This window comes from Stenella coeruleoalba, assembly GCF_951394435.1.
Source record: "Stenella coeruleoalba genome assembly, chromosome: 9".
Taxonomy (NCBI): domain Eukaryota; kingdom Metazoa; phylum Chordata; class Mammalia; order Artiodactyla; family Delphinidae; genus Stenella; species Stenella coeruleoalba.
The window spans coordinates 83,211,292-83,232,683 of record NC_137155.1 but is presented as its reverse complement, the minus strand read 5'-3'; the positions used below and the strand labels follow the sequence as shown (position 1 = coordinate 83,232,683).

Here is a 21,392-nt window from a genome sequence, read left to right as displayed (position 1 = left end):
TGGATTCCCAGGCTCTTCCTAAGCCTTGCCTGGAAGAGCAGCACGTGCTGCGCCTACTCAGTCCCCAGGGTCGGCCTGCACGGCTCTCTCTGGTTGGAAGTTTCTCTTGCTTCCATATTATTGGCCCATTCAATCCATTGGACAGATCTCAGTCCTTGCAGTGTTGTTTTTAGTCATCCTGACCCTTTTAGATTCTAAGCCTCTTGAAGGCAGGATTATTTATCTCTGACATCAGTAAATACTGATGGAATATACTAATTCATTCTCTTATTCTTCCAATATATAATTAAATTAACAAATATACGAAAGAAAATGGATCCTCTATTAACGGACCTCGTGAAACGGGGAGAGTGATAATGATAATAATAGATGGACAATATCAATAATGTCATCCTTTACATGGAAATAGGATGTGTGCCTAGAGTTTCTTTCTCGACTGGGCGTCTCTATGCTTTTCTTGCATATTCTACCTTTATGAACAAGTCACACTCAGTCATGCCTGCCCTCAATGGCTGTAACTGTAATCATAAATTTTCTCCAGCTGAACGCAACTCTTTAATTCTACAAAATGGCTCTCTAACATGCCTAGCTTCCTGTCCCTCTATGCGCTAGTACTCACAGCTGGGGTCACTGAACACAGGAATGGTCGTTCAGAGGTTAAGACCCCTGGATCCCTAGCCAGAATGTCAGATAGGAAGGTGCCTCTACCTGCTCTGTTCTGGCCGGTGCTGGATCCCTGCTCTAGTGTTCCACCTCCCACGCCTGCTCTGGACCGGGCCACAGTCCCCTCTATCTGAATCCTGGCTTCTGGACCTCCTTGAGCTGTCTACCTCCTGTCGCCCAGTGTGTGCTCTGCACTCCCCAAGCGTCAGCTCACAGTCTCCTGTAGACCCCAGGGTCCTGAGGCTGGAGACCCTGAGGGCTCAAGAGGACAACAGAGCCCAGAGCCTGACCTGGCAGACCCACCTCCTCCAGGGTGTGATACGAGGAGTAACTGAAGCCACTGGTGCTGCGCTCCAGCCAGCGGGATTTCACCATGGCTTCTCTCTCCTCGTCCAGCAGCACCTAGGAAGGGAAGAGGAGGCTGGGCCAGGCATGTCTCTTCTGAGGCCCTGCCTCAGCTGGCTGCACAAACACAGTATCGACACGCGAGAATGAGCCGCTGTGAGTGTGAACTGCACAAAAGGAGGAGATGCCAGGTTGCTGGGTGATTCTTCCGTTTGGCAAGCTGGCATTCATGCTGCCATTTCCCAGATGAGCACAGGACAAGGAGTCTGGAGAACTTGGTTCTAAGTGTGCCATTGCCACTAACTTGCTGCGGAACCTTGATCTTGGTTTCCTCAGCTTTAAAATTGGGACTTGCCTTGCCCATCTCAAAAGGATAAAATGTAATAAAATATATAAAAGTGTCTTGGAAAAGATGCTCATGAGCTACTGCCAACATTGCTTTTGTCCTCTGTGAACACTCTGTTGAGCCAAAGCCCAAGCTGAACTATGTACACTGACCCCTGGGGGAGCAGAGGGCTCCCTGACCCACAGCATGCCCTCTGCCCCAGGAAGTAGCCCAGACAGTTGATGTCCAAGCCATTCGAAAAGCCAGTCCAAATCATTATACTTAATGTGCCAACAGTCTGTCACTCACCATCTTAACTGCCTCTTAAACACAAGTACAGGTGAGCCAAAGTAATGTCCTTCCTTGAGTGGCAATTTGGAGTTGGCACACAATCCTCATGTGGTACTTCCCACAGAGCGGGCAGTATAGTGCCTGGGTTGAACTGACCTCCCACATCATCCTGGGGCATTTTTCTCAGCTCGGGACTCAGTGAGGTAGGCAGGTGCCCTTCACCCTAAGCTCATACCCTTACATTGACACCCAGGGACCGAAGCACCCCAGGACTCAGCCCTGCCTGTGCAGCATGGGAGATGCCTGGGCCCCTTTGCCACAGGGGTGCTGGGAAAGCAGAGGCCGTCAACCCAGAGTCACTCTGGTTTGCAGCTCTGGGTCACAAGTAAATCCTGATAATGCCTTGCTTCAGGCCAGAGTCTTTTAGTTTAACCAAGCATCTGTATACTCGTCACCTCGGTTGATCTGGTCAGATGACCTGATGACAGGGCAAGAATTAACTATTCATGTTTTAGAGAAAAAGCAAATTAGAGAGGTAAAGAGACTTAATAGCAAAGCTAACTAGGGGCAGAGGTGAGATAAAAACCCAGATATCCTAGTTTCTAACATTATGTTCCTTAAGGCCAGCTAGCTATCAAAACTAAAAGCTAATAAGAATCTCTCACACACACACACATGTCTATGTGTGTGTGTGTGTGTGTGTGTGTGTGTGTGTGTGTGTGTGTGTGTGTACATAGAGAGAGAAAGAGTAAGCACACATATAAAATATGAACAACAGGTGAAAAGTCCATCATACTATTCTTGTAATTTAAAAATGCTTTAAAATAATGAAAAGGCAATACCCAAAACATAGGAAAACAACACAGTAAAATGTCAAAAAAAACCCCAAATGCTAACATGCCTGTTAGGAGAGAAAGATTATGATTTCAAGCAATTTTTCCTTTTCTCTATTTTTGCATTTTGGCAACGTGCTCACACTACTTCAATAAGGAAAATCTTCTAAATGAATAAATAATACTAAAACAAAGACAAAACACCCAAATGGCTAAAAATAAAGCAGCAGCCATGGCGCCTTCAGTCCCAGGGCTAGAAGAAACACTCCCGCCCTGCCCCGCTGCAGCTGAGGCCACTATCAGATGACACACTCACCCCATCGCCCCTGTCAGCTTGCTCACAACCCTCAAGTTCACAGATTTTTAAATGGGAGTGGAAGTCAATGTTTGGGGCTCATTTCATTCTCTTTTTGAGCACCAACTACACGCTAGGCATTTGTAATTGCAATGTTCTCTAGCTGAACTCGCTGGACTGGGGACGTTCCCACTTGGGCAAAGCTGGGATTGCTGGTTTAGTTAGAGATGGCTGGAGGAGCCCTGATATTCACTGGCACAAGCACCAGCCTGGGAAGCTCTAACAAAGGAAATTTGTCTTCTTCCCAGAAAATCAACGGAAATCTCAGCAGCCTCCATGACCAATGTGTGTCCCTCACTGTGGGCCGGGCATGACCAGCTGCAGTGAGCAGCTGCAGAGCAGAGAGCGGGTCAGGCCAACGCACCCGGAGTCAGGGCCCCAACGCCATAAAGTTAAAGGGCCCATACATCTAACCTCCTAGGGATGGAGGTGGTGAGTGAAGGTGGAGGAGAGGGAAGAAAAATTGGGAAGATAGGACCTGAGGACCCAGTTCTTTCCCCACAGCTCAGGGACACCCACAGGAAGAGAGTTCCCATAAGGCTGTCCTTTGTTCCACACGACAGCTTGGAGGCAAATGGGAAGTCGGCACTAAACTGCAAATAACTTTCCAAACACGCTCACAGCCTTGTGAATGGATATGACACCCGCTTACAAATTGGGAATGCTCAGCCCTCACAGCTGGGCCCTTGATTCCAGGAACATTAATCTACCCTGGCCTGAAAAATACGCAGATGTTTGCTCCCTTCACAGGGCTGAGGGAAGGGGATGGGAGAACTAAGAATGCAGACTTGCCGCAGGCTTGCCTAATTACAGCCCTGTCAGGCTTCTCAGAGAAAAAAAAAAGACTCAGAAGTAAGCCATTTGCCTCCCTGGAAGCCGTAAGCTGACAGGGAAAGTAATACCTCGGTGTAAATTAATTTATGACAGGAGCAAGGAAGGATGGGGACATTAAGAACAGCACCTCCAAGATGGGGGGCTGGGGGAAGCTGATCATAACGGTGAAGATGACGCCTGAGGGGAATCTGCATTCACAGCTCACTCCAACCACAGACGTAAAATGGACGAAGTTCACAGAAACAGTGGTGGCGGGCAGGAGATGGGCTCTAATGTCCGCTCTGTGAGGAGGGCAGTCACCTCTTCTCATGCATCCCTGGCCTCCTCTTCCAGGCCTAACATTTGCAGTCGCAGCTGCATGGCCGGTGGCAGTTACAGTCCATGCCTACGTTTGGATGGCGGGTGAGGGGGTACAGATCTGGGGCTGTTAGAATGGACCCCTCAGAATTCAAGACCGAACCGGGGCTTCCCTGCCCAAAAGGCAAAGCTAAAACGTCATACGAACAACGACACCACTTGAGAAGGCAGACGGCACAAGAGTAAAGGGTCCAGGGCCTGGAGTCAGGCTGTCTCAGATTAAATCCTGACGTTGTCACTAACTTGGGCAAATTGCAAAGTTCTCTGTGCCTCAGTCTCCTAAATTAGGAAATTCTCTGCACATTCATAAAATGGGGGTCATGTTACCATGTACTTTCACACATACTTGAAGTGTTCTTGTGAGGATTAGAAGGGTGAATACATGTAAAATGCTTAGAACATTGCCTAGCATGCAGTAAATGCCAGGTATGATGATGATGACAACAACAGGACAACAACAGTGACTCTTGGGTGACTCCAGGACTCTGGTGGGATAATCATTACAGGGCATGACCAGGAAATCTGGGTTCCTCCAGGGAGAAGTGGTGTCTGCAGGACTTGGACAGCAGGTGACCCCCATTAGTGGTCACTTGGGTGAGTCAGGCAGCCCCTGCCCCTCCCTGGGACCAAGAAAGGGGCCTAGTCCTTCTGCTGACCCTGTCTCCCAACCCCTACCCCCAACCCTGCTCAGCCCCCTATCCCCATGCAGCCAGACTCTGGCTCTCCCTCAGGGCCTTACCCATGATTCCTTCCTTTCCTTGCCTATTCCTGTCTTCCTCTCCTCTTTAGAGCTGCCACCCAGCCAACACCTTTCCCACTTTTTAATCTCTTCTACTCAGCAGACCAGTGTTTGTGAAGCACACACTGGGCACTAAAGATATGGCAGCCAACAAAACAAAATTGCCTGCCCTCATGGAGCTTACAGTCTGGTAGGGGAGACAGACAGCAAACAAGACAAATAAGTAAATCATATAGGATATTAGAAGGCTGTACGTGCCAAGGAGAAAAGTGAGGGCGGGAACTGGGGGAGTGTGGGAGGAGAAGGGTACAACTTAAAATAGGGTGAAAAGTTGATACGTGAATCAAGTGTTGAAAGTAGTGCGGGAATAAGCCATGCCGATATCTGTAGAAGCAGCATTCCAGCTACAAGGACCAGCAAGTGCAAAGGCCCTGAGGTATGATCCTAGTCAAGGGCACTGAAGCAGGAATAGGTCAGGCAAGCTGGAGGAACATCAAGCAGGTTCCAGTGCCTGGAGCAGAGTGAGCAAGGGGAGAATGGCCAGTGACGTGGGGTGGGGCTTGCATCGTGTAGAGCCTTACAGCAGTCTTAAGGACTTTGGGTTTTACTCTGAATGATGTGGGGAGACACTGAGGGTTTTAAGCAGAGGAGTGACATAATAGGACTTGCATATTTTTAAAGGTCACCTCTGCTGTTTTGAGGCTAGGCAATAAGGAGACAAGGGTGGAATCAGGGAGAACCGTTAGGAAACTACCAGAATAATCCAGGTGAAGGCTGATGGGGTGTCGACCTGTGGTGATAGAATAGGATGTGGTAAGATATATTTTGAAGGGAGAGCTGGTAGGATTTGCTAATGGACTGTCTGTGGGATGTGAGAAAAGAGTCAAGGATGACTCCAGGTTTCTTGTCTGAGTGACGGGAGGATGGCACTGTCATTTCCTGAGTTGGGGAAGGCTATGGAGGAGCAGGCCAGGGAGTGGCCAGGGGAGCTAGGTTTGTACCTGTGAAGTTTGCTATGCCCATTAGACACCTAGGTGGAAATGCCAAGTAGATGGTCAGATACGTCAGTCTGGAGTTCAGGTCGGATATATAAGTCTGGCTGGAGCTATAAATATGGGAGTATTCAGGAGGTTGAAGGTATTCAATGCCATGATCCTGGATGAGGGGATAGAGGAGAGGTCAAAGGACAGAGCTGGGAAACAGGGAAACAACATGCAAAGGAGCAGCCAGTAAGATGGGACAACCAGGAGAGCGTAGTGTCGTGAAAGCCAGAAGGAGAGACGTGTTCCAGAGAGGAGAGAGTGACCAGTCAGGCTAAAAGATGAAAGAACAGGACACTGCACTCAGAGCTGACTGCTGAGTTGGACCTAAGAGCTGTGTGTGACGTTGTCAAGGGCAGTTGAGGTGAAGCAGGCGGTGGACAGTCCACCCGAGGAGAGGGATGGAGATGGTAAGTACAGTCAATATTTCCAGGAGTTTTGCTCTATGAGGAAAAGGAGAAATGGGGTGATAGCTGGAGGTGGGGGAAAGGATCAAGAGAGGACCTTTTTAAGATGAGAGAAATAACTCTATATTTGTATGCTAATGGGAATGATCCAGGAGAGAGGGGAAAATTGGCGAAGCAGTATTTACGCTAAATTGTATCTTGCTCTAGAGCGTGCTCGGAGAATGGGTGATTTTTGTTTTCTCCTTTGTGCTTTCCCCTATTTTCCAAATTATCTATCATGAATATTTATTAATTTTGTAATCAGAAAAAAGCCATTAAAATCCACAGAGCTGATTGCTCAAGTGAAGCTTTTCCATGGTGACTCATCCCAGGGGAAAAAAAAAAAACAAAACCAAAGGGCTGAAAAGAATGAGGAGGTGAAGAAAAATTAAATGCAAATACAGCTCACTCAGAATCAGATAATTTCTTCCCTGGCCCACTGCAATTTCCTCACCACCCTCCTGTCTGTCAGTCTCTCCCTGTTCCTGTCCCCACCTCAACATTGTCAACATTGTCACTGTCAGAGGGATTTTTCTTAAAATGCAAATCTGATCATGTCAGAGCCCTCCGATGGCTCCCCCACGCTTTTCGGGATTTTATCTTGACTTGTTCACCTGGTGGAGGATGCCCTTTGTGCTCTGGTCTGGCCTCAGTGCCAATCATAGGCCCCTTCCCCTCCCCGCCCCCCACCTCCCACTCTTCAGCCACACCGTAATTACCGCCTTCTCGGAGCGACATGCAGTGCCTCTTGTACTCGCTCCCATAGCAACCTGCTCCACTCCATCAGCGCATCATCCACTCCATTGTAATCACTGATTTACTCCCCTCAACTCTCCCATCCCCACAGCACTCAAGCGCCCCTGGATCCAGTGACTAGATTTTTTTATCTTTGTTTTTCCAGTGCCTTGCCCAATACCCGGCACACAGTAGGTATCTCTGCATCTGTGGGTGGAATGAACAAGCAGATCTCAAGCATCCCTCTGATCACAAGGCAGGGGTGGCAGGGGGGCACTTCCCTTCCTCAAAAATCTCCAGCGCCTCTGGCCAAAGTAAAAGCTGGCACCAAGGTTTTTCACACTTTCTCTCAGCCTGGTACTAACAAGCAAGCATACTCTCTCCTCTTCCCTCTCCTTCTCATGTCCATTAAGTCAACTAACATTTACTAAGCCCCGCCTAAGTGGCAGGCCCTATGGTAGGTGCTGGGAATATAAAGATAGATAAGGCAAATGATTCTGTACCTTGAGGGGCTCAGGGGAGGGGGCTCTGGAGACAAAGACCAGCATATTAGCCAGGTCTCTCTCCGGGCATGCTCCTCCTGAACCTGCCAACAGAGCGATTCATTCAGCACACAGTGGTTGAGGGCCCACCATGCAGGAGACACTATGCCAGACACTGGGGTGAGGTGATGCAGAAGACAGAAGGCAACCAGGTCTGTGCGTCAATAACTAAAACGTGAGACTGGAGGCCAACAACCTGAGTGGTGCACAGCCCTTCCCTCCTGTTAGCACCTCTGAGCTTCCCTCCTCCTAGACACCTTCCCCCATCATCACCACAAATCAACTCAACACAGCAGCCTCCTCCCAGCCCCAGCTCCCTGGGAGCCAAAATGTGATCTCAAGTATAACAATCAGAGCTTGATGCGTTGCCGACAGAGCAAGTTGTTGGTGAAAATCCTGCCGGACTGGGTTAGGGCCCGGAGTCGAGGGCATTTTACTGAGAGGGCATGAAAAGCTCCCCGTTTCCCACTGGCGAAGGGAATCCAGGGGCCGAGGATGACAGGAGAGGACAGTTCCAGAGGAGCCGGTGAAGCGGGAGAGACGCACAGGTGCCTCTGGGTCCATTCCTGATATGCAGAAATCAACAGAAAAATGTCAGAGTCCTCTTCCTATCTCTTTGCCAAATGCTGCAGGGTCTCCAGGGCAGGACAGAAGCAGGGAAATGCAAACTTCAAAATGCAGGCACGGGTGAAAAATGAGAATTGAGCACTAAGTCTTTTGATGTGGTAGCCTCTCTTGTCTGTGGGAGTTTCCCCATTTTTGTTTGTGGGGGATTTAATTAGGGAAATGTCGAGCGGGAAACAGATGTGCCTGAGGAGGAAGAAAGGTCTTTGAATGGACCGCAGTGCCCCAGGCCCGTGCTTACAGGGGAAGGAATGCACCTAATGGTATGTGATGTCAAGTGTGTGCGCTCTGGGGACTGTGTATTCCCACGCGCAAAGCCCTTAGAGGAGATTAGCTGCAGCACAATGTGGCTGCGCAGGAATCTACGTGGATACAAATCTACAGGTACACGACGGCGTCTGCGGAGGGGTGCAGCCAGAGAGGTCTAACCCAGTGATGCCCGAGAGAATCGATTTAGGAAAGAGACTCCTTGGGATATCCTTGAAGACAGAACAATTAAAATAGAATTTCACGACATTCAGAAAAGACGCTGTGAGGTGCAGCAACAAGTGAGGGCGGGTGCCTGGGATGAAGTCTCCCTTCGCCCTCCCCAAGGGCAGGCCTGCAGCTGCTTCTCCCAAAGCTGTTCCTCTGGCAGAATCCTGCCTGGGAGAGGCCCCCAGTACTGAGAGCCCTGCAGTGGAGGTTGGGGGAGGGAAACCGCAGCAGGGCTCACACTCGGCTTCTCCCACCTCTTCCTGCCTCTCTGGAGTGAAGGAATCCCCTGCTATCAAATGGCTGAGACACAACAGGGACAGGAGGGAGCAGTCAGAAAAGCAAAAGGAGCCATCCAGAAGAGGTGCCTCCTCCCCATGGTGCCTAGAGAAGACCTGAGCTATTTCCTCCTGTCTCCCTTCTCTCCCGTCTCCTCCTTTGTCATGAACTACAAATTCCTCCATAAGAGGAAACCACAAGTAATCTTAAAAACACAACAAACTAGTGAATATAACAAAAGAGAAGCAGACTCAAAGGTATAGAGAACAAACTAGTGGTCACCAGTGGGGGGAGGAGGGGCAGTACAGGGGTTGGGGAGTGGGAGGTACAAACTGTTGGGTGTAAGACAGCCTCAAGGATGTATTGTACAACACGGGGAATATAGCCAATATTTTGTTATAACTGTAAATGGAAAGTAACCTTTAAAATTGTATAAATCTTTAAAAAATTTCAATAAAAAAAAAAAGAGGCCTCCACAAGCTACCCTGCCATTACCATACTATGACTTATGAAGTCTGTCTTAGATTTAAATTTTCCTTGAGAAGTGTGAGGTTTCATTCTTTCCATGGTAGGTTCACAAAAATGCAGATGAAACTCCAGAAAGAAAACGTCCATTTTAGCCCTGGATGTTCTTTCTCCATGTTAGGCCCAAACCAAAACAGGATATGAAGGTGAGACCCCAGCCACAGCGCTGGGGCAGGACCTCACCTGGATGTCCTTTATCATGATGCTGTAAGCAAGGCCATGAGACTCCAGGTAAGCTTTGATGTCCTTCAGTTCAGAGAAAGGAACCCTCATATCCACAGGAAGGCTGGGCCTGGCTGGGCCACGCCAGAAGTCCACCTTGATCACAAAGGAGAAAAAAATGGGCATGTTTATCACACAATCCTGTAGGCACCCTGGAGGGCCAGATGTTCTTCTCTTATACAGTTGAAAGGGCCCCAGTTCCAAAATGAAACCCCTAAGGCCGAGCAGAAACACAGGGACAAACAAAATCCCTAAGTCACTGAGTTTCCTTCCCTGATGTTAAGCACCTCATCTCCCAGCCTCACTCACAAAATGTAACTTCGCCTGGATGCAAAGAGCCCAAAATAATTTCTAAAGGTGAGACGGCTCATCATCTGGAACATTAACATGGACAAGAACCCTGGTGAGAAGAGGGAGACATCACTGCCCCTAAACCCCAAAGGGGTAGGAGAGGCCTGATCTGGATCCCTGTGCCACCCGACTGCCATGTCTATTTTTCAGTTTGTAAAATGGAGAGACTTATTATAAAGTTTTCTGAGTCCTGGTTGATAGGGGCACTCAAACGAATAGGAACGTGGGCTTTGGGCCACATCCAGAAATACCCGGTTGTTTCAACAGCCCTCAAACAAAACCCTTCTATTATTGAAGAAAATGTTTTCCTTTGTGGAATACTTGCTGAGGACAAATGTTCTCAGAAACCAATGCTCAGGCTGACAGGGACGAACCCAAATAAAACACAGGTTTGCCAAGCTAAGCCATTGCAGTTGGGAAACAGATGTGTCCAGTCTGCATGCTGCATGGCATACCACCCAGAGATACATGGACCTCTCGTGTAGCTTCAGGACATTCCAGCCATTTTCAGAGCAGCCCCCCTACAGGACAGAGGGGAAAGCCAAGAAGGGCCACCCAACCTTCCAGGTGAGTGTTCCCAACCTCTTTTGAAGAGGAGGCACATTTGATTTTTCCACAGTGTTGTGATCTTTGGCAGACACACCCAGAGGGCAGGTTTGGGGTGGGGGAAGCAGGACACGGAGTCAAAGGTGCAGGCTGCTGTGAGGGAGGAGAGAACTCCTCCCCAAGCCCTGTGGAGTCCTCACCTTCTGAGGCTTCAGGCCCTCCAGATCTCTAAGAAGTGAAAGTTGCTTCTCATTTTTAGCCAGGACTCGAAGAACCTGGTCACTGGAAAAACACAGAGAGGGTGGAGGGAGCTGTTCAGAGGGATTCCTGGAAGACCGTGCTGCTTGGGAGAGGCAGAGTGGAAAAGAGGCCAGACTGCGGGGACCTGGCAGGACAGCCGGGAGGCTAGAGGACCCCTGAGCAGAAGGACTTGTAGCCCTGGGAAGCAGGAAAGCCCTTTAGCCCAGGACCAGTGGTCTCTCCAGCCCCAAGGACAGACCACCCAGGGGACTAAATATAAAAAAGCCTGTCAGTGCCGCTGATAAACCCAATGCTAAGACAGGGGAAACAGGATGGGAAAGGAATGTGGGGGATGGAGGAGGGAGGGAGAACAAAAGGAATAAAGGAGAGAAAGGAACAGACACAGGGAGTCGGGGGCACCAATGGTGGCCCCATGTGCTCTTCATACAAGGGCCCAAGGCCATGTCTGCCCCCAGCCCCGTGCCCTCTCCTGCCTTCTCCCAAGAGCCGCAGGACATGGAAGAGATCAATCTCACACTACCTCACAGGGGGAAGCTGAGCTCCTTCCTGTCCCTCCAGAGGGGTGGGGAGGTCATGTAACTGAGCAGCCTGCAGTGTGACCTCTGGGGTCTGAGCCTGGGATGGTGATGGCTCCCTCCGTGACCGGCTCTGACACCCTGGATGATGAACCCCCTCTCTAAGCTTGTGTCTTCTCTTCTCTACTATGGAAATACTATAGAGTGGTTACCTTGCGGGATCTTTGGGAAGCTGAGAAATCATGTCCGTAGAGAGTATATAATACTCATACTTATTTTTACTCAAAGGAAGACAATACCACACCCATACGTTAGGAGTACATAGTCTTTGGGGGGTTATAACTTTTTTAAGAATCAGAGAAAAGTTACAAACACTTCCTCCAGAAAAAAAGTAGATACACAAAAAATTTTACATATGATTTCAGGGGGTTCTTGGAGCCCTGAAAGCTTACCGTTGGAGTCCAGACTAAGAACTCTAGGTTGCGGGAGGGACAATAATACAGCTGCGTGTCCTGCCCTCTCACATGAAATTGAGAGGTGACGGAGTTGGAAGTGGGTTCAGGATGGGAACTCAAATCCTGAATCCCTTCACCTTGATCAGGTCCCGCTGGGCCACCCGGTCACCTGGCTCCCAGCAATCCTCCCTCCCACTAAGGAGCAGCCACTCACCCTGTGAAATTCATTTGGCCCAAAGCTGCTGCCAGGACAAAGCTGCAGACCAGGAGCGTCTGCCTGTCCACAGGGGACAGCCCTCGGCCCACACTTCCTCTGGGGAAGCCCTGCATGCTTCTTCCTCCAGGCGAACTTCAGGGGTTCTCCTCGTGCACGGGCACGGCCAGGCCTCAGGACAGCAGAGCACCTAAAGGCCGACAGGCCAGACCCAAGAATGTGCGTTAGGTTCTCTCTGGGGAGACCCTGCGTGGGATTCCCACACGCCAGGTCTTGGAGAGCTGGGGCGCCCCTCCCCACTCCTAGGTGAGTCTTCTCCTGAGAAGGGGAGGAGGGGAGGGAAAGAGGAAGACAAGGCCTTTAGCTGTTTTCCTCCCCAGAGGTTTGCTGGGCCAGCCTCTCGTGAACATCGAATCCTCCATCTCCAGAGAAAGATGAGAGAAGCCAGAGGCCAAAGGAAACCACTCCTTTCCTCCCTCTTCCTAATCTTTCTCTGTGCTCCTTCTCCCTCCCCATCCACTCACACATATCCTCCCTGCACATAAGGATGTGGACACCACTGAAACAATGCCGTGTTTAGACACAGAGCTGGTGCTCATTTCCTGTCTAAAAGGTCTGGGGCAATTGACCTAATCTCTCTAAGTCTCAATTTACTCATCAGTCAATCAAACGGGGTTAATAAAATCTCTCCTCCCTGCTTCACAGGATTTTTGGGGGGTATTAGATGAGACAACTTGGGTGAACTGGCTTGGCAAAGCCTGCAAAATATAATGTCATTATCTCAAAGCGTTAGCTCTTAGTCACAGCTGCATCTTAGCTCAGGACTCCAGTTGCAGTGGAGAGAAGGGGAGAGAAGAAAATGGAGAGGGGAACAAAGGAAATGTCTATTCTATGAGAAGGAATTCAGTGAAGAGTCCCTTTTCTCTATCTTCAGGTGGTCACCATTATGCCAGGACAGGTAGTGCATTTTCTGCTATACATGAAGGTCACTGCAGTCATTATTATAGTTCTCAACAGAGAGCAGAGTCAATTTCTCAGTGCTGCTGAAGCCCCACACAGCCCCCTTTACAGTGTGGGAACAGTAGGAATAAAGCAGAGGCCAGCACACAAAGCAGTCATATTAGAAGGAGAAAGTGAAAGATGATGCCTGAATGGTAAATGATGAATCTAACAGAAAATCTGCAGGAGGTGGAGGAAAGGCAGAGACTAAATCCAACAAAGTTGTTCAGCAGAGGACATCAACAAAAGGCCACTTAACTGTCACTGGCGATTCTCAGAAGCCCCCCCTCCCCATCCATGCTTTCCCAGAATGGCCAATTAACCGGCCATGTGTACAGAGAGGGGAGCTCTTTTATTGAGAGAATGCCCTGCTCCCACACCCCGCTGGACCTACTCCATTATCTCGTAGTTCAGCTGTTCAGACATGCCAAACTCTCCTAGAACCCTGGCTTTGGGAACTCTCAGACTGAAACATTAGCAAAGGGTTTAAGGACCTAGAAAAGAAAGCAATTAGGCTTTCTACCCAAGTAACAGTCAGCTTCAGTTAGAAATAGGAATAAAAGAATGTATTAGTAAACAATAGCTCAGGAATTTAAAAGAAAGGAAAGTGAGATGGTGCTAGTCACCCAAAGTACCCAGCATCTTCTTGTTCAAAAGCACCATTATAAGTCACTAATAATAAGACAATCCCTGCACTTGGTTTAGAGGTGGGGAGAGAGAGAAAGAAAGACTGAGAGCAAGAGCAAAAGAGAGACAGAGGAGCAGTTAAGAATTCTTGAGAATTCTAAGGCAGCACCTCCAGCAGAACTTTCTATGATAATGGAAATGTTCTATGTCTACAGTATCCAATAGGATAGCCACCAGTGGCGAGTGTGAGTGAGGAATTTTAATTAATTTTAATAATTTAAATGGCCACATGTGGCTAATGACTGCCATATTAGACAGCATAGTTCTATGGGAATTCACCAGCCCTGAGTACTGTCTCCAAGGCTGGATCTGAAGCAGAGACACACAGCTGTGTTTGATCTAATACCTAATATTGGCTTCTCACTCAAAATTAATTACTCATTAATTAATTTTACTTTTAGACATTAAAATATCTAATTAAGTAGACATTATTTACTCAATAAATGTTTACTGAATACCTACTATGGGCCAAGCACTTGTTAAGGTGTGGGAATAAAACAGCAATACAGACCTAGCCCTTAGATTTCTAATGGGGTAAGTAGACAATTAAGTTAAAGAGCATAAAAATAAGTGTGAAAATATAGCTGATGTGTGTGCTACAAGGGGAAGGTACAACATGCCAGGAGGATGGGTAACATGGACTCCATGTAGACTGAAGAGGCAGGGAGAGTTAACCTAAAGAAGTTGTTAGAAGGACTTTCATCTCCTACAGGTGAGTGGGCAATCCTGCCCAAATGAAATAACTAAAATGCTAGATAAAATATTTTTAATAACAACTTTTCTTAACACCTCACTGGGCTGGCATGAAAGTAAGAATCTACAGATTCCAAAAAGAAGTAAAAGAAGTAAAAGCAAACTTACCTGAGAGGTAAGCAAACATGTCCCCTGAAGAGTAGATAGAGGTCTCTCAACCCTAGAGTTCTTGATCTTCCTCCTAAAAGAAAATAGCTTGTAACTAGGATCATTTTCCTCCTGCTTGAAGTATATATTTAAATTTTCTTTAGTGAAGCTCTCTGTTTTTATTTGTTTGAAAAGTCTTTATTTGCTTCCTTTTTTAAAAATATTTATTTATTTATCTGGCTGTGCCAGGTCTTAGTTGCAGCACGCAGGATCTTCCTTTTTATTTTAGTTGCAGCTGCGGGATCTAGTTCCCTGACCAGGGATTGAACCTGGGCCCCCTGCATTGGGAGCATAGAGTCTTAACCACTGGACCACCAGGGAAGTCCCTATTTGCTTTCATTCTTGAAAGAGTCTCACTGGTTATAAATTCTAGGTTGATTATTGTTTTTCTCTCAGCACATTGAAAACATTATCACTTTTGCTGTTAAAAGGTAATCATTTAGACACATGTATAATGTGTCTAAGTATAAATTTCTTTTGGTTTATCCTGCTTGAGATTGGATTACTATACCTGGGGACAGCTCTCTCTCCACTATTGTCACAAATTTCTCAGTCATTATACTTTTTTTTGGCTGCGTTGGGTCTTTGTTGCTGCACGCGGGCTTTCTCCAGTTGTGGCGAGCGGCGGCTACTTTTCATTGCCGTGTACGGGCTTCTCCTTGTGGTGGCTTCTCTTGTTGCGGAGCACGGGCTCTAGGCACGCAGGCTTCAGTAGTTGTGGCACGTGGGCTCAGTAGTTGTGACTCATGGGCTCTAGAGCACAGGCTCAATAGTTGTGGCACAAGGGCTTAGTTGCTCCGTGGCATGTGGGATCTTCCCAGACCAGGGCTTGAACCCATGTCCCCTGCATTGGCAGGTGGATTCTTAACCACTGTGCCACCAGGGAAGCCCCCATTATACTTTTTTTTTTTTTTTTTTTTTGTGGTACGCAGGCCTCTCACTGTTGTGGCCTCTCCCGTTGCAGAGCACAGGCTCTGGACGCTCAGGCTCAGTGGCCATGGCTCACAGGCCCAGCTGCTCTGTGGCATGTGGGACCTTCCCAGACCGGGACACGAACCCGCGACCCCTGCATCGGCAGGTGGACTCTCAACCACTGCGCCACCAGGGAAGCCCCCCATTATACTTTTTAACGTTGGCTTTTTCCCAGTCTCTTTATTACCTTTTGGAATTTTGATGTAGTATATGCTAGGTGCTCTCATTCTATCCTCCAAGACTCTTAGTCATTCTGTTATATTTCTATTTCGTTGTATCTCTGGGCTACAATCTGGATAATTTACTTGTATTGAATATTGTTTCTTTAGCCCAGTTAACTGATTCTCTCATCAGCTGAGCTTAATATGTATTTTAATCAATCTCCTAAATTTTAACGTTCAACTTACACAGTTCATCAATTCTAAAACAACTTTTTTCCAGATTTTAACACCCCTGAAATCCGGGAGCATCTTACAATCGGTGGCATCTTGAATGATAATTGTCAGTATTTTTGACGACACATAAAATTATGGCTCATCTTATGATCAATCTTATTTTATAGTCAACACAGTATGGTATTCTTTTTTCATTTTTTGGAAGTTCTATTTTATTCTTTTTGAGCCCAAATGACTTGAATTTCTTACCTATTTTAGAACTTCTTGTTTGTTTTTTTTTTAAACTTATAAAACTTGGACTTCCCTGGGGGCACAGCAGGTAAGAATCCGCCTGCCAATGCAGGGGACACGTGTTTGATCCCTGGTCCAGGAAGATCCCACATGCTGTGGAGCAACTAAGCCTGTGATCCACAACTACTGAGGCCATGAACCACAACTACTAAAAGCCCACACACCTACAGCCCATGCTCCGCAACATGAGAAGCCACCACAAGGAGAAGCCTGCGCACGTCAGTGAAAAGTAGCCCCCGCTCGCCACAACTAGAGAAAGCCCGTGCACAGCAACGAAGACCCAACACAGCCAAAAATAAATAAATTTTTAAAAATTAAATCTTTAAACTTATAAAACTTAATAATCTTATATTCTGTGGCAGATAACTGCAATATCTGAAGACTTTGCAAGTCTATTTCTACTGCATACTATTTCTGCTGGTTTTCATTCATGGTGCATTTTTTTCCTGTGCTATTTATCTGTGAGCCAGTCATTTTTTTTGGACCTTTACCTGTGGAATTGCTTTGAGGCCTAGATTGAAGTTGAGTTCCTCCAGAGAGGATTTGCATTTATTTTTATGAGTTGCCTGGGGGGCACGTCCAACCTGAGACCACTCTAAATTAAATTAATTTGCTTGAATTATTTTGGACTACATAGTTAGCATAAATTTAGACCACAGACTCATGTAGGGGCTTACTTATTATGGTTATGAAGTCTCAGGAGATATTTTTCTCTGGATCACTTAACATCAGGATTTTAAATCCTGCACAATAACAGCAGATTATTTACAAGCAGGTAATCAGAGTTAGTGTTTTAAGGTCCTCTGCTGTAACAAAGGTTAGACAGTGATACTTTTCTAGACTTAGGTTAAGTATGCATGTTCAGATTGCTAGAGTAATAACTTCCAAACGGGTAGAAAGGGTAAAGATGAAATGAAAAACAGGGGAAAAACAAATCGAAAGAAGACAGAAAGGAAGGTGGGAAAAAAAGGGGGTGTTAAAAGTAGGACAAATGGAAAGAACATAAAAAGAAGAAACTTACCTAAATATATTTCAGTCATACTAAAAGTAGTTTTAACTCTCTAGTACAAGACAAAAATTATCAGAATAGATTCTTTTTTAACCTAGCTATATGTATTCACAAGAGTTATGCTTAAAACATAAGAACAAAGAGAAACTAAAAGTCAAAGGTGGAAGAAAGATATGCTAGGTAAATGTTAACCAAAAGAAAATATCTGTAGCTTTATTAATATAAGATAAAATAAACTTCAAGGCAAAAGGCATTATGAGAAATAAGAGGGTCACTACATAATAATACTACTTTCAATTTCCCAAGAATTCTTAACATATAAAAATATTCAGGAATAATTCTAACAAATAATGTGCAATCCTTCCTGGAGACAATTATAAAACTTTATTGAAAAATGCAAAAATTCTAAATAAACCTGAAGATATACTTTATTCTAGGACAAGAAAATTCAATGTCATAGAATTATCCATTCTCCCCAAATAGATTTAGAGATTCAATATAATGCCAATCAAAAACCCAACAGCACACAACTTCATGTTTATATAAATGTATATGAAAAAATAAAGGTCCTAAGAAGAGTCAAGACAATCTTGAAGAACAAAGTAGGAGAACTTTCCGTATCAGACATTGAAACATATTATAAAACTATAGTAATTGAGATGGTACAGTATTGGCACAGATAAACAGAACATAACACAGAAATAAACCCACACATATTTGGAAACTTAATTTTTTGCAGACTTGGCACAGCACATCATTGTGGAACAGAAAGACTATTCAATAAACGTTGCTGAGACAACTGTAGATCTACATGGGGAAAATGGAATTAAATCTCAATCATACCATATACAAAAATCAATTCCAGGTAGATTAAAATACTTAAATGTAAAAGGCAAAATTATAACACCCTCAGAAGACAACATAGAGAATATTTTATGACATTGGGATAGGTAATAATTTTTCTAAATAAGATGTGAAAAGCAAAAAAAAAAACTATAAAGTTTCCCATAAAGGGAAGAATGGATAAAATCAACTACATTATAATTAAGAACTTCTCACTAGAGAGTAGAAAGTAAGCCTCAACTGGAGAGGACATATTTGTAACACATAAAACTGGAAAAAAAATATCCATGATATATAAAGAACATCTGTGAATCACTTTTTTAATGGGCAAAGAACACAAAAGTCCATTTCACAAGAGGACTCACAAATGATCTATAAACATGTGAAAATTATAATTAGTCAGGGAAAAGAAAATTAAACCACAGTGAAATTACCATATCATACTACCAATGTCAAGAGTTAAATGTCAGTCAATACCAAGAGTTGGCAAGGATGGGGGCAACAGCACCTCTCATCCACTCCTGGTAGAGCTTTAAATTGGTGAAATCACTTCAAAAAACACTTGTTACCTAGTGAAGTTGCACATCCTACACCCTAACAACTGCACTCCCAGCTATATGCCCTGAGGAAACTCATGTGCAGCAAGATATATGTCCAAGATTGGATTTCTAAAACGGAGATGTAGTTGTAATACAACAGAGCAGAGGAAATGAACCGACTACAACTACATGCATCCAGCAGACGAACCTCAAAACCATGATGTTGAGTGAAAGAAGCCAAATTGGAACATGCACTGTATGTTTCTATTTATATACATTCAGAAACAGGTAAGACTGAACAATATATTGTCTAGGAATATGTGCACAGCTGATAATTACAAGGAAAAGGAAGGAACTTAGTGTGGATTTGTGGTTTCATCTGGGGAAGGGAAGGGAGTGCAATGAGGAGCACCTGCAGGCTTCTAAGGTGTGTTTGCTCTTGTTAAGCTGAATGGTGGGTAAGAGAGTTAATTATATTTTTAACAGGCTATGAAAGCTTTACACAGGCTCTTGTACATATGATATACTTCACAATAAAATATATTTTAAAGGAAATATGGGAAAGCTAAATTCTTATTTTTCATAGTGAGAAATCAATAGAAAATGCCTAAAACTGAACAAAGCGAGAGGTAGCAATATAAACACTGTATCTAGGTTTATGGATGTGAATGTCAAGGCTAAAAGAATTCAGTTTGGTTGTTGCTGGAGAGCAAGACATGGAAAGAAGGAATGGGGAGCAGGACTCGGCTGCTTTTTTTTTTTTTTTTTTTGTGGTACACGGGCCTCTCACTGTTGTGGTCTCTCCCGTTGCGGAGCACAGGCTCCGGACGCGCAGGCTCAGCGGCCATGGCTCACGGGCCCAGCCGCTCCGCGGCATGTGGGATCCTCCCGGACCGGGGCACGAACCTGTGTCCCCTGCATCAGCAGGCGGACTCTCAACCACTGCGCCACCAGGGAAGCCCTCGGCTGCTTTTTATAACAAGTTTTGTAGACCTGTTGGACTCATTAAACAATGTGCCGTATAATTAATTGAACTAAAAGTGAAGTTTAAGAAGTGGCGTCTGATACCTAGGATAGTCAAATGCATGGAGACAGAAGGTAGAGTGGTGGTTTCTGGGGGCTAGTGAGGGAACGGGGTCATGAAGGGTTAGTGTTTAATGGGTACAGAGTTTCAGTTGGGGAAGACGAAAAGATATGGAAATGGATGGTGCTGATGGGTGCACAACAATGTGAATTTCCTCAATGCTACTAAACTGTACACTTAAAAATTACTAAAGTGGTAAATTTTATGTTATGTATATTTTACCACACACAAAAAATTAAAGCTCAAAAAAAAGAGAGTGGAATTTGGGCTAAGTCAGAGAAAGTATGAAGGAGTTAACCATCTGAGGCAGGGTGAAGAGGTTCCAGGAAGTCTGATTCTTGCCCTGAATCCTTTCTTCATTAAAGGTATTAATTCCCACTTCTGGTTGGAAACCTCCCTAATGATCTCCAGAGATCACATGAGGTGCTCCAATATTTGCAAATAAAACTCCCAAACTAAATTATGTTTAATTTCCAGAAGTCCCCTTTGGGTGCTTAATGGAAATGAATATATCAAATGTAATCTTAAAAAACAGAAAAACAGGAGTATCATCATTCACACTGCAAAAGGATTCTTTGACTGACAAGAGGATTTACTACAGTTTCTTAACATTCCTCCCCCGGGGACACTCAAAATGTGATTTAATTAACACAAAACAGGCTTATCCCACCTTCCAGAAATGTGCCAAACAGGCGCCTTCAAGGAAATTGAGAACTGAAAATCCAAGAAAACAATGACGCACCAAAAGGTGGGTTAATGCTGCTCTAGACTAGTTTCTAAATCAACTTTATCATTGAAAAGTCCCACACTGAGGTCATTCCAGCAAGGGAAGCTGTAGCTGACCGACCATATCTCCATCACATATCATGCTTCCCCCTATCATCACACACCATATAAATTCTAATTCTTCACAAGCATCAGTCTAACACAAAACAAGCTCATCCTGGGCTGGGGCTGTGTCACATTCATCTGTGTGACCCAAGAAACCCTGCATACAGCCCAGGCACTGCCCAGGACCTACTTATTGATGATCTGTTGATCCACTCATCCTGCTAACTGCCCAAAGCCTAGGGGAACAAACCTTGCTTCCTAGGCCTTTGCCCTTGCCTGTTCCACCAGCTCTGCATCCACCAGCTCAGAGCTCCTAAATCTTTGCTCTGTCCTGCTTCCCACTTTTAGTTACTGGACCCCTTTCTCACCACCCACAGTCAGAGACCTCACATGGTATCATACTTAAATGCAACCCTCCAATACCAGGGTCTTTCCTTCCCCTCCCCCAGAACTGGCATCCACCCCCAAACCTAGGCCCAGCAGTTGATGACAGACTCTTGGGCCACCCTCTGCCACATGGATGCCTTTGCTTGGACACCCAGCTGGCCTCCTCTCTATTGCAGCACACCCACCCTCTTCCTCACTGGTCCAGCCACCTACCCGGGAGACCCCAGCTCCAGTCCACCTCCACCCAGTCCCTAAAGGGGAGAGGGTTTGCCCAGTGACATTCCCTGGCCCTCAGCCCACAGCTCTCACCCCACTGTGGCTGAGGGACTGGCCATACCAGGACCACCCAGCCAATGACGATCAGGTGCCCCAGACCACAGGCCAAGAGCCTGCTCCCAGTGAGGCAGAGGGTTGGCAGCCACCACCCAAGAAGCCACTTCCTACTTTTTTGGAGGAAGGGCACCTGCAGGCCAAGGGGTGCAGC

The 21,392-nt window shown here is 46.0% G+C and overlaps 1 protein-coding gene across 1 annotated transcript in view; it reads right to left on the bottom strand.

Moving 5' to 3' along the window:
* The window catches only part of CPA5 (carboxypeptidase A5), a 49,935-nt gene that overhangs the window by 7,519 nt on the left and 21,024 nt on the right, over nt 1-21,392 (bottom strand). Inside the window, exons 4-8 of the mRNA XM_079932669.1 lie at nt 14,519-14,591; nt 11,972-12,161; nt 10,727-10,808; nt 9,591-9,725; nt 967-1,065 (exon numbers count right to left, since the gene is read on the bottom strand). Coding sequence (XP_079788795.1) covers nt 967-1,065; nt 9,591-9,725; nt 10,727-10,808; nt 11,972-12,087 — 432 coding nt within the window. The 5' untranslated portion in view covers nt 12,088-12,161; nt 14,519-14,591. The remainder of the gene's footprint in view (nt 1-966; nt 1,066-9,590; nt 9,726-10,726; nt 10,809-11,971; nt 12,162-14,518; nt 14,592-21,392) is intronic.